We start from the raw sequence: 13,241 nt of genomic DNA on the forward strand, positions 1-13,241 counted from the left end.
GACTAGTTTCTTCAAAGAAAAGACAGACTTGGTGTTGGAGCACTTCAAAGAATCGTGGGCAATGGCCAGGTCCTTGGGCCTCTCAGTGACACCCCTCCTGAGTCTGCCTTTTGCCACTTTTGTCTGCCACCACCCTGCACAATCTTTCCAAGCTGTGCAAGGATGTGGACTTGGTGCATTCTGACCCTTTGGGACTGTAAGCCAGAAGTAGTCCACCACCAAATCCCCCCCCCCCCCCCCCCCCCCCCCCCCGGCAACTGCAGCGCCCAAGCCCTCCTAATTTGGTTCTGCAAGAACATGGGTGCCCAGTTGGAGAGAGAGTCTTGACATCTCTTCCACTCGCAGTCCATAACATCGAATAAATTGGTATTGCAGTTCATTCGGAGGTGCTACTCCCTCCCTTTCATATCTTTCCCTTCCCCTATACTACCCTTTCAAGAACGGCTGATTGAGGATTATCTCATCTTGCTCTGAAAGGAAGTTACAGCTCTCCTGACCAAGGGGGCTGTAGAAAGGGTTCTGATATCAGAAATAGGCAGTGGGTGTTATTCCCACTACTTTCTGGTACCTAAAAAGGACAAGAGCCTTCGCCCAATCCTGGACCTTCGGTCCCTCAGTCTCTTTCTCAAGAAGTTCAAAATGCTCATTCTGGCTTAGGTTCAATCTGTGTCCAGGAGACAGGGTGGTAGCGTTGGGCTTGCAATACGCTTACTTCCACATTCCCATCCTGTCTGCCTACAGATATTACTTGTGTTTCACATTAGGTCACAGGTGCTTTCAGTTCACTGTCCTCCACTTTGACCTTACCAGTGCCCCTTGGGTGTTCACCAAGGTAATGGCGGTGGTCACAGCTAATCTTCGCAGAGTAGGGGTTTCAGTCTTCCCCTATCTCGATGACTGGCTGTTGAAGGCAGGCTTGTCCAGGCTATTGTCTCCCTCCAGACTACAGCTGACCTCCTGCATTTGCTGGGGTTCACTATAAACATGTCTCACCTGGCTCCCTCTCAGATGCTTCCTTTCATCAGAGCTGTTCTGAACACATAGCAGTTTCAGGCTTATCCTCCCGATTGCTGAGTCCGGGATATTCAAGCTATGATACTGAAGTTTAAGCCTCTATCCTGGATTTTGGTAAGAATGACTCTGAGGTTGATGGGCCTCATGCATCCTGATAGTGAATCATGCCAGATCGCATATGTGGGCTCTACAGTGGAACCTGAAGTTCCAGTGAGTGCAGCATCAGGGGAAATCTCTCTGGCATGGTTCAGATCTCAGAGGGAACTGCAAAGGACCTGCAGTGGTGGCTTACGAATTGCCATTGGGTCAAAGGCAGATTCCTTTCTTCTCTCCAACCAGATCTGACTGTAGTGACAGATGCATCACACCTGGGATGGGGTGGCCACTTGGGAGAGGTGGAGATCAGTGGACTCTGGTCTGGTGTTCCTGGAGCACTTTGATCTAAACATTTCTTAACTCTGTCTAGGGGAAGTTATTGCAGGTGTTCATGGACAACACTACCGCCATGTGGTACTGCAAAAAGCAAGGCAGAGTGGGGTCATGGACACTTTGTCAAGAGGCACTGCTTCTCTGGACATGGCTGGAACAACAGGGCATAACTCTGGTAGTTCAACACCTGGCTGATTTTCTGAGCACCAGGGCAGACACTCAGCCGTCTTTGCCTAGCAGAAAACTAAAACTAATGGTGTCTATATTTGGCGGTGGCGGAAGGGCTCTTTCAGCAGCAGGGAAAGCCTTAGTTAGACATGTTCGCCTCTGAAAAAAATATGTAATGTCAGCAGTTTTGGACGTTGGAGTTTTCAAAGTGGTTATCATTCTGAGACGCTTTTAGCCTCAAGTGGAGTTCAGGCCTCCTGTACCCCTTTCCGCCCATACCACTTCTGCCCAGAGTTTGCAGGAAGATCAAGAATGACCGGGTCCAAGCTATCCTTGTGGCTCAAGACTGGGCGCTGACAGTCTGATATCCCGAGCTTCTGAAAATGAGCACTGATCCTCTGATCAGGCTGCCCCTCTGTTCAGTCGCAGCATCAGGGGAGTGTCCTCCACCCAAACCTGTCCACTTAATGCCTCCTTTTGACCTTCCTCCCGAAGTCTGTAAAGTTATCTTGGCCTCCACCAAAACTGTATTCACCTGCCACTGGCAACTTTTTAAAAAATATTGTTCAGAAAAGTGCATCAACCCTCTTTCTGCCTCCCTGATATTCTTCTCTTCATTCTTACCTTTGCCTAGCAGGGTTCTGCTCTGGGCGCTCTGAAGGGTTATGTCTCTGCTCTTTCTGTGGATGCCTTAACAACCCTCCTTAAGCCCCTATTGTAAATAGGTTTCTGAAGGGCTTGTACATATGTTTCTCCTTTTGCCCTTCATGATGCCTCATTGGGACCTGCACCTGGTCCTCGCGTATCTCATGAATGCTCCCTTTGAGCCAATACACAATTCTGCTGTCTTACTGCTTACCATCAAGACAGCCTCCTTAGTTTCGACAGCATCTGCCCAGAGGGTAAGTGAGCTGTAGGCTTTATCATTCAAGCCTCCCTACTTTACTGTGCTCCTGGACAGGACAAGGTGGTACTTTGTACCAGGGTCTCTTCCTCTTGAAAGTGATAACCCCATTCAATTTGGGAGAGTCTTTCACCTGCACACCTTTTAGGCGCCTCCACATCCCTTTAAAGAAGAGGAGCGACCCCACCGTCTAGACCCTAAAAGAGCATTGTTGTTCTACCTTGACTGCACAAAAGAGTTCTGGATGGATGACTAACACTTTGTGGACTATGCAGGAGCTAATAAAGGTTGGGCAGTACAGAAATGAACCATTTTATGGTGGGTCATTCTCTTTATCAAGATCTGCTACACCCTGGCTAAGCAGCAACCTCCTGAGGGCTTTTAGGGCCCATTCCACCAGATGAAGAGCTGTGACCATGGCATTAGCTCGTGGAGTTTCAGTCCTGGACATCAGCCAGGCAGCAATCTGGGCTTCCCTACACACGTTTGCCAAACACTTTTACCTGGACACTCAGGTCCGCAGTGGCGGGCATTTCGCCTGTTCTGTCCTGCAGGACTTTTTAGTATGTTAAAAATGTCCACAGCCCATTCCCAGGATGGTATGATTTAGGTACCTATTCAAAGGTAAGGAATCTGCGGCTAGAAGTCAGATGAACAAGTTACTTACCTTTGGTAATGCATTATCTGGTAGAGACTATATCTAACTGCACATTCCTAATACCCACCAATGCCTCTTTGCTCTGCAGACAGCTTTCTAGGGTTAGGGATGATCCCTTTCAGGGCCCTAGTCAGTTCACTTCATGGCTCTAGTCAGTTCACTTCATGGCTCTGCACTCCTGGTGTGGAAAGTTGTGAAACGTGACTGACGTCTGTGCACCTGGGGGCACCAAAAACACATCTGCTCTCTCTCTTTTACCAGTACTCTAACAGCCCTCTTCTCACCCCCCACAACAGTGCCTCTTCTTAGGCTTTGAGGTTTCTCTCAATCCAGGTATATGTGGCAGATGAGATCAGTAGTTTGCTCCTCCCATCATTTCTCTCCATGTTTCCTTCAATCCTTGAAAAACAAATTGTAATTGTTGGAATTTCTGAGATCTTCACTCTTAACTACACTGATATTCCAGAAATCCTCTACTTTCTCCAAGTTATCTAGATTGCCGCCATCAGTTTAGTGCCTGGAAACTCCCCTGCTTTGTATGGCCTCTATACCTGAAGCACCTGTCACTAGCTACCCATGAGTACTTGAGTGCTCTTTAAAAGCCACCATCTCCCCTACATTTCCCAGAAAAGACTGAACACCCAAACCAGTGAAACTAAAACATCAAAAGATCTTTTTTTTTTTTTGTACTACATTTTTGACCAAGGAAAAAATACCCCAGTGTGGCAGATTTGCGATTTGAAGAAGTGTGGAAATACGAAAAAGCATCCAGAGCCTCAATAGCATTGTATGCTTACTTTTTATTCTTGTGTCCTCATTTGTTTTACTGTTTGATTTATCTTGTGTACTGATATGATTGTCCTAACAAGTCATTTATATCATATGACATCACGCATGATAGGTATGGATAATGTGAGCTACGTTTGGCTGGCCATGCAGGCTCTTTCATAACTCAGCTTAAGCCACTGTCCTTCGTAGCTTCATTCACCTCATATCAACCCCATCCCTCCCATTTTTAGAGCCTGGCCATACGGCAGAATTTGCTTTACTGGAAGATTCAGTTGCAACTGTTACTTTAGCAGAGTTGGCCGGGGAGGTTGAAGTCAGTGACTGGCAGCAAACCAACACAAGAGGTAAGACAAAGGTCTGCTGGGAAACAGACTTAAAGTAGCAGGCCCTTGTCCAAAAGCATCAGCACATGTTTGTTTTTATCAAATCTTTTTATTGTTTTTTGAGTCCGTATCTTGCAACATATAAAACTGCATCATACCCTGCAAAGCGTGGATCGTAACTAATGAGATGACAGGTTTATCCCTCATCCAGTCTTCAAGAATCCTCCTGTTCGTGCCCCCACAGCCATGTCCTCCCACCTGAAAAAACACTTCCATTTCTCACCATAAGGTCCAAGCCCTGTTCAGTCATTTCTGTGCACAGATTTCCTCTGTAGTTATTCCAGTTTCCCCACGCTTTCCTCCTTTTCCGTTGGCACCCCCTTTTTTATATACCACCTTTTCTGCCAGCATGCACCAACCCATATCAGTGTTTCAGTTTTTTAGTTGTGATGGTGTTTCAGCCCCCCAGAGCCGAGCAGTATTGCTCTTCACCATCAGACCCAAGGTGACCCAAATGTGGCCCATGTGGTTCAGATCTGGTTCACCCCACACATTTAGGAGGCACCACTTTGCATCCAGTTCCATATTCTGCCCACACACCGGATTAATACAATTAATCACAGCCATCCAATATTTCTGCATCATGGGGCAGCTCCACAAAATATGAATAAAGGTACCTTGCTGGCCACAGCGCCTGTGACTCTGGTTATTATCTACTCTGCCCTTTTTAATCTACATAGTGCATGAAACATAGGCCCTGTAGGATTTTAATCTGCACTAGACCCACCTAAATCTGGAGCATAAAGCCACTTCTCTAGAGGATGAATGTGCTTTCTGCCACTCGCCATCCTCCAGTATAGTCAGGTCCCACTCCCACTGCTCCCGTAGGTGAATCAAAGTGTCATGGGTGTTGTTAATAACTTTTTAGTAAGTTAGTAATATCGCCCTGCGGGGCATGCAGGTGTCCAGGAGTCTATTGTCTAGAGGTTGGCCTTTGGGAGCTTCTTGCCCCTTAGGAGAGCTTTCAGTAGGGTATGCCAGATTTATAAATAGCGTTAATACTCAGATGCAGTCAGTTTATATTCTGCTTTCAGGCCTTGGAAAGAGATCACTTCTCCCTGGGCTCAGAGATTGGCCACTTGGACAGGCCTGTTAATTCCCACTTGTCAACACCTGGCTGCAGGCCCAGTGTCTCCAAACTGGCAGTTTCCCAGAGTGGTGTAGCCTGTGTACTTTTACCTGCTCACCACTGCAATGCCCGAAGTGTAGTGTGTCAAACTTTAAGTGTTGCATTGGAAGGGTTCTTGAAGTCTGTGGGGGGAGTCCTTCCAAATAGGGCTCTTTGTTATCCCCCAAGATGCATTACCCTCCTATCCATCCAGTAAGCGGGTTTGGTAGGGGGAAGGTGCATGTAGTAATGGATCATCATCAGTTGTGCAGGCCAATAATAATATTTACGGATGTCAGGGAGAGCAATACCTCCATCATACCAGGACCATGTCAGTTTTGATTAGGCGTTACAGGGTGAAGCCACATTCCAAAGCAGTGTTCTCACTTCTTGTTCAATGTCGGTAAAGTTCCGGGACTGGGTATTATGTAAAGCGCACAGGAAGTGAGGGAGAACTATCATTTTGAAGAGGGCAGCTCTTACCAGCAGTGAGAGTGGCAGCGTCCTCTAATGTTGCATTGCGTGACATTCTTGGTATCAGAACCGTTCTTAGAAGGGAATAGCCATTAGATTTATTCTGAACTGAACATATGATCAGTTATTAACTATACTCTGTATTTCTAAATATCATGTGGTCATCATCTTAATTGTAGGGTGGGGTGTAATGAACCGTACATTCGGGCTACACATTCTCAGCTCTCAACACACTGTTGCTCTGTGGCTGGTTGATGATTCTGCATCTGAACATTTTGCTCAAATACACTTGTATTAGTGTTTAGGTGTTTGTATCTTGACACTAGTAGAGCAAAATGATCCTCTATTACAATGCACTAGCATCACCCCAAAGTCACTGCATGGGGGTGTTTATTATATCTGTGAGGAGGGGCTGTTTATCATTTTAGCTTGTTTTAAATTAGAGGTGTTGATATTTAAGGGAGATGTTTGGTAGCGAAGGTTCAGGAAATTACAAATTGTTTCTGAATTGCATATTCAACTTCTTGCTGTTAGTCAGCAAACCTTTGCACTGTACTACCAATTGTTATACATAAAAGTTGTGATTTTCCTTGCAAAAAAATATTCTAAGGAGATTATTTTTTTTTTTTAAATGTATTTAATATCTAATTGCAGTGTTGCTTTCTGGAAGTGACATCGAACTGTAGATGCCTTACCTTAGAATAGTCCCTAGGCTTCGGACTGGATCCGGAAAAGGTTGGGCAGTACATTTGCTCACCTATAGATGGGACCCACAGCTCTGTGTTGACATCATCTGTTCCGGATGTGACATGCACAGTGCCCATATAGGTGCCTCCTCAGCTCACTGACCTCAGTTCCTTTCTTTTGGCACCAACAGTTGCGGATCCAGAGACCAACTTTTTCTGTACTTTTGTTAAGTCTTTTAGTTATTTCCAGAGTGCTTGGGACATGGCCTTTCCAAAATCTACAGGTTTTAAACCTTGTAGTGAACGTCACAGGCCGATGTCTGTGACTGTTCCCCATTTGGTCTGTCTGTGGTGCTTTGGGTCGGGCAAAACTCAATCTTGCTACGACTCTCTCTCGATGCACAGTAAGGCAATTCGGGAGAGGACGATGAAACTCCTTATAGCACGGCAAAGAAAGACACCACGTTGAACTTGGGGAGGGTCTCAGTCTTGTGGACAATCTCAGGTCCACTCCTGGAGCCCTCCCGCATGCCACCCCCTGAGCCTGTGCCAACGTCTTCTCTGCACCTCTCAGAGTTTCATGGTGCTGGAGCAACTACTGCCCAGCATCAGGAGTTTTGAGGAGATTGCTGCATCTTTGGGCAACCATTTTCCTCTGGTCCACCTTTTGGCCCCAAGGAGCAGTGAGGTGTTCCACCTGGATTACTGTCAGCTGGTCCTCAAATTCCCAATATCAGGTGGACCCTCTAGATCCAGACTAGGATTCGGTCCCTTGAAGCCGTTAGCGGAGTCACCAACACTGTATGACCCTATTGTCCTGTCCATCTAAGAGTAAGTGCCACAATGACCCCGTCCAATGTTGAGACTGGTGCAGCCCAGACTACGGTACACTTCAGGCCCGATTTGGTGCCCCTGTCCTTTGATGGACTTGAGTTTGAGGATGAAGCAGAGTACAGTGCCTTTGACCCCACTGATGATATTGATAAGTCCTTTCCTGAGGAGTACTGATACAAAAAGTTGAGGGACACCAGCAGGCTAGACACTTCTCCAAAGTCAAGTTTGTCACTCCCACCTGGTCCGGCCATTGAAGGGAGTGCATCATTCATCATGGTCATGAGGAGGTCATCTGAGGGCCTTGATCTCCAGCTCCTTTCAGTGGAAGTCAAAACTAATGTGCTAACTGAGATGCTTCAATTGGGGTGTACCAGTGCAGAGCTCTTGCTTCCGTTTAGTGAAGCCTTCACAGACATCCTCCTGGGGGCCAGGTCCAAGCCCTGCTTCTGGGTCCCATTCATCTTCCAGGTGCTCAGATGTCTAGTCCTGCACTTCATCCATCACCGCAGACTGGTGGTGCAGTCTTTGACAGCCAGAGTCAACCCAGGGCTTTTCTCACTGTAACCCCGGTTAGGGAGTCCAAAAGATTGGAGACATTTGGAGAAAATAATTTTCTCCTCTACCATTCTGGCATTGCGGTTGGTCAATACCGCTTGCCTTCTCAGTCGCTACACCCATGCTCGGTGAGACTCTGTTACAGGTGCTGTTCATAGTCCTAGAGGAAGCCCGTGCAGTTCTTACACATGCCATGCTCAATGGCTCAGACGTAACTAAATTCACTGTAAGGTATGGCTTGCACACTACTGACTCCGTTGGCAGAGCAATGAGCTCCAATGTGGCTATCCAGGTGAGCCTCTTGATAATGTCCTTCGATGGCCCTTGCCCGTTTGGCAACAAAGCGGATGCAGCCCTCAAGCACTTTAAAGATGGCAGAATCCCAGCTTGCTCCTTGGGATTGTCTGCTACTGTTTGCTAACTGTGTTCATCCTTTCATCCCTCCTTACCTACGATAGGGGACTTCAGCCTCTCCAATACCAGCTGTACCCGGAAGGCCAGCTGGCTTTCCAGCTTCTTCGTGGCCACTGCAGAGGCTCCCACAGACACGAGGGACACATAGTACAGCCCGGTCCTCCACACCCTCCTTCTGTAGCTCCCACCCACCTGTTTTAGTGCATCCTTCTCAACCAACTGCCATCTGGCAAAATCCTACACTTTTTACCGGAATAGCAGACTGTCACCTCAGACAAGTGTGTGTTGCAGATTGGCATGGTTAATCCCTTCCATTCCTTGAAACCCTGCCCTCGTCCATACAACGGCTGTCGAAGGACCACCTGTGCTTCTTATACCAGGAGGTGCAGGCTGTTGGCCAAAAGAGCCATCAATAGGTATCCAACACCACAAGCAGGTCATGGTTTTCTACTTCTGCTGCTTTTTGGTACTTAAGTATGGAGGCCTGTGCCCTTTTCTAGACCATCACCCTCTCACCTCCTTTCTGAGAAAAGACAGGTTCAAAATACTCACCCTTGCGCAGGTCCTGGCTGCCCTGGATCCTGAAGTTTGGGTGGCAGCGTTGAATGTGCAGGGCACTTATTTTCATATCGCCGTCTTGCATGCTCACAGACATTACCTGCTGTTCGCGGTGAGCATTGTATTGTATTGTATTGGTTCATTTATAGAGCGCATTCCGGCAAAAGCATCGAAGTGCTAATCTGACCGAGAGCTGGGGGAAAAGCACAAGCTACCAACAGGGATACCTATTGAGCAAAAAGCCAGGCTTTTAGGCTTTTCCTATTTACATTTCCATTTGCATTTTGCTGCTCTATGCTTTGGCCTCACCAGTGAGCCTTGGATTTTACTAAAGTGATGGTGGTGGTTGCTGCTCACCTTAGGCGGTTGGGGTCCAAATCTTTCCCTACCTCGATTGGCTGTTAAAGGTATGCTTGCCTCAGTTAGTTGTCACCCACCTCCAAACTACGGTGAACCTTCCTCATTAATTGGGATTCACTGTTAACATGCCTAAGTCACACCTCAGACTCTCTCAAATGTTCCCTTTCATCTGAGTCCTTCTGGACACAGTGAAGTTTTGCACCTACATGCTGGTGCGGAGAGTCCAGGACAATGAGGCTGTGATCAATCAATCATTCAGTATTTGTAAAGCACAGCTACTCACCTGTGAGGATCTCAAGGCACTGATCCTGTTGTTTCAGCATCAGTTCTGTATTCCGGTGAGACCAACTCTGAGGCAGCTGGATCTACTGGCATCCTGCATCCATCAGAATGCCAGATGGCTCATGCAGGCTTTGACCAATCCACTGTATCAAACACCTTCTCGAAATCCATTAGAAGGAGCGCCAGTGGAGGGGTCAAGAGGGCCCGGCTAGCCAGAGCCACATGCAGTTGTCTGATACAATACCTAGTACTCCTATTCTGCATAAAGCCACACTGATCCGAGTGTATCAGCGAGGCCAAAACTCTCCTCAATCTGGCGGCCAGCACTGTGGAAAATATCTTGATTTCTGTGTTAAGGAGCGAGATGGGCGGTACTCTGAGCAATTCCGCAGGGTGGGTTTCGTCTTGAGAATTACCATAATGGTGGCCTGATCGAGCCCCGACGGGAACCCCACGGTCTTCTCCGCCTCCTCAAACATGGCTAGCAAGTGAGGGCGAGCACATCCCGAAACCTGCTGTAGAACTCAGCTGGGAACCCGTCAGGGCCTGGGGTCTTACCCGCTGCCAAATTACATATAGCGGCTCCGATTTCCTCAACACCTATGGGCTCATTAAGGTCTTGCCTGTCCACCACCGAGATATTTGGAAAGGATACCTCCCTTAACAAAGGAGTGTCCCTCTCCGCCTGGGGCGCTGCTCGTACAGTCTTGCGTAGTAGGCGGCAAAGCTCTGCGCAATCTCACAAGGTGATCGTGAAACCGCTCCTGACTCGTCAACGATTTCCGGAACAATTCTCCCTGCCATCGGGCCGGTTGCCAGCCAGTGCAGAAGCTTGCCATTCTTGTCTCCCCACCCATAGACCCGAGCCACAGAAGCCCGCCACATGTGCTTTGCCGTCTCGAGGGTAACATGTCTAATTTCTTGTCAAACCAGGGTGAGCTACCTCCTAACTGTTTCATTTTCAGCCTCAGCAAGCTGGCCCTCCAGACACACCGCCTGGGCCTCCAGCACTGACACAGACTGGCTACGCGCCCGCTTCCACGGGCAAAGATGATGTTTGGCGTGCCCCCCAAAGAGTGGCATTGCAGGCAGCCAAAAGCATACCCGGGGACAACACCGAGCCAAGGTTAAAAGAGAAATATTCTGACAGTCGATCTCCTATAACCTGGACATAATCGCTATCATGAAGATTCCAGGCATTGAGCCGCCACATCGGGCGTCTACCCCCATCAACAACATCCAACCAGAGCAGGAGCGGCGCATGATCTGAGACCCCATGCAGGAGCAATTCCACCCCTGTGACTCAAAGTACATCAAGGGCCGGAACAAGAAAGAGGTCTATTCTGGCATGAGTGTGGTGTGCTGCCGACATGTGGGTGTACCGTCGCAAACAGGGATGCCATATCCGCCATACATCACAGAGACTGAGACCCACTACCCATTTAAGCAACCCCGACACTCTGGCTGCCCGATTAGAGAATAAAGGCCCCTTAATGTCCAACTCTGGGTTCAGTACAGAGTTGAAGTCTCCCCCCGAAATAGTCAGCCCCGGGGGAAGCCCTGCCACCACATCCCTAATGGTCATAGGAAAACAGTGTAGCGCCCCGGGGGAGCAGAAACACTGGGGGATATTGATGGGGTGACCTCCTAACAGCCCAGATATTGCCACGTACCGCCCTGTGGATCCGAGTAGGTGGTAGCAACCACTATAGGTAAAGAACGGTGCAGCAAAATGGCCGTCCCCCTTCAGCCCCTGGAAAAACCTGCGTGGTAGACCCTGTCATATCCCCTCTCATCAGCATGGGGCATCAAGTACCAAGTAGATGGGTCTCCTGCAGTAGGACCATTGATGGAACGAATCAACGGAGGGTACGAAACACTGCTGAACATTTGATTTTATCCAGGAGCCCGTTTACATTCCAGGATAGAACCCGTTTAGCAGACTCGGACATAGGCAAGGGATCAATGATAGTGTATATGGTGCGCCCATTGGACATCCCCTTCGTGACCTGTTAAGCCAACCTTGAAAAGTAGAACACTGACTGAACTATAACAAAGTACTGGTAAACAACCCCTTAACCCCCCCAACTGCCCACCTCCCCATACTTCCACCCCAGATGCATCTGTCACCCCAAACAGCAGAAACAGTGTGTCTACAGTAGGTGTGGAGTGGTGGACCCCTCCATTTGAGTCGGAATTCTGCAATGTGGCCGACCGCTGCCCCGTGCCTCACTCTCAGGGGGGGAGCGCTCGCTCATACTCTCTCAGTTACAGACAATACACACAAGTCACTTCTGCTTAGGGCCATCCGGTGCAGTGTTGCCCTCAAAGGGAGTCAAGTCCGGCCGAACATCTTCCGTCGAATCACCACGGAGACCGCTCCTCCTTCTCCGATGGGACCGGGTGCACCTGCGGCTCCTCTGCACTCCTGGACAGCCTATTGGACCAGCTGCCGATGGACCACTCCCCAGCCCGGACAGCCTATTGGACCAGCCGCCGATGGACCACTCCCTGGCCCGGGGTGCTCCTCCTGGTCACTCTGTGTTCCTCCGTGAGCCACTCCCACGCAGCCTCCAGCGAGTCCAAAAAAAAAAAAAAAGGATTTCCCGTCCTTTAGCCACTCAGGAAAGAGGAGCATGTATGTCAGTTGCATTGCCTGCAACTTCTGCTTGACACCCTCGTACGAGTGGCGCATGGCCTGCAACTCACGGGTATAATCCGGGAATATCAGGATCCTATGATTGTCCCAGCGAAGGTCTGACTCGGCTCTTGCTTACTGAAGGACTACATCCCGGTCCTTGAAGTTGAGGAATCTTGCAGTCATCGGCCACCGGTACCCACCCGGCGGCGGGCGAGGCGCCAGAGCCCTATGAGCACGCTCTATGGCAAACCACGGGGAGAGCCGCTGATCCGGGAGCCACGAATTGCAGTTTGTTGCTTCTGAAGCGATTTTCAGCAACTTCCGCTCTACAGTACGAGTCTGCAGCTGGGCAACCATGATCCTAAGGTCAGCGATCTCGTCCTCAGCCTGGGAGACCCGGTCCTCGACCTCCTTGATGCGGCCCATCGCCTTCTGCAATTCCTGTCACAAGAGGCCCACGTCCTCCTTCACTTCACCGACCTTGGCCTCCACGGCCAGCTGCGAGGATTGGATAACCTGAAGAATCGTATTCACCCCCTCTGCCGCCGTGGCCTCTGGCACTGGATCTCCCACCGCACAAGAAGTTCCTTATCTAGCAAATTGGTCAATACGCTGCTGCGATGCTGGAGGCTGCCTTACCCACCTTGTTCTTCCCCATATCGGGTATGTGTTCAGGGTTGCACCGATGCCACCAAGGCCCCTCCACTGATTCAGTCACGAGAGAGCCTCACGCGGAGTCCCCAGCAGTGCACTCCGGGCCCCGGAGGGCACCCCCAGGGAGGCCAGCGGGCCTCGACCCCTCCAACCCGGGGAGCTCCAGCCCAGCCCAGACTCCTCCTCACATTGGCTACAGCCCAGGATCTGTTCACACCCGACCACCAGCCGGGACTCACCGGTTGCCCACAGCTCTGCTCTCTGGCCGATGCGCTCCATAGTACATGTCATTCACTGGGGCTCAGTCACACCGCCATGGGCCACTCGCTC

At 49.4% G+C, this 13,241-nt stretch overlaps 1 protein-coding gene across 36 annotated transcripts in view; it reads left to right on the plus strand.

Annotated features, from left to right (window-relative positions):
* Positions 1-13,241, plus strand: part of MAP4 (microtubule associated protein 4) — a 1,914,856-nt gene that overhangs the window by 1,037,821 nt on the left and 863,794 nt on the right. For 31 of the 36 annotated variants that reach the window (XM_069210826.1, XM_069210834.1, XM_069210837.1 and 28 more), the window contains one exon: positions 4,193-4,306. The exons of the other annotated variants lie outside the window; for them this stretch is intronic. In XM_069210826.1, the coding sequence (XP_069066927.1) occupies positions 4,193-4,306 (114 nt within the window). The remainder of the gene's footprint in view (positions 1-4,192; positions 4,307-13,241) is intronic. 36 annotated transcript variants of the gene reach the window in all.

Source organism: Pleurodeles waltl, chromosome 10 (assembly GCF_031143425.1).
Source record: "Pleurodeles waltl isolate 20211129_DDA chromosome 10, aPleWal1.hap1.20221129, whole genome shotgun sequence".
Lineage (NCBI taxonomy): Eukaryota > Metazoa > Chordata > Amphibia > Caudata > Salamandridae > Pleurodeles > Pleurodeles waltl.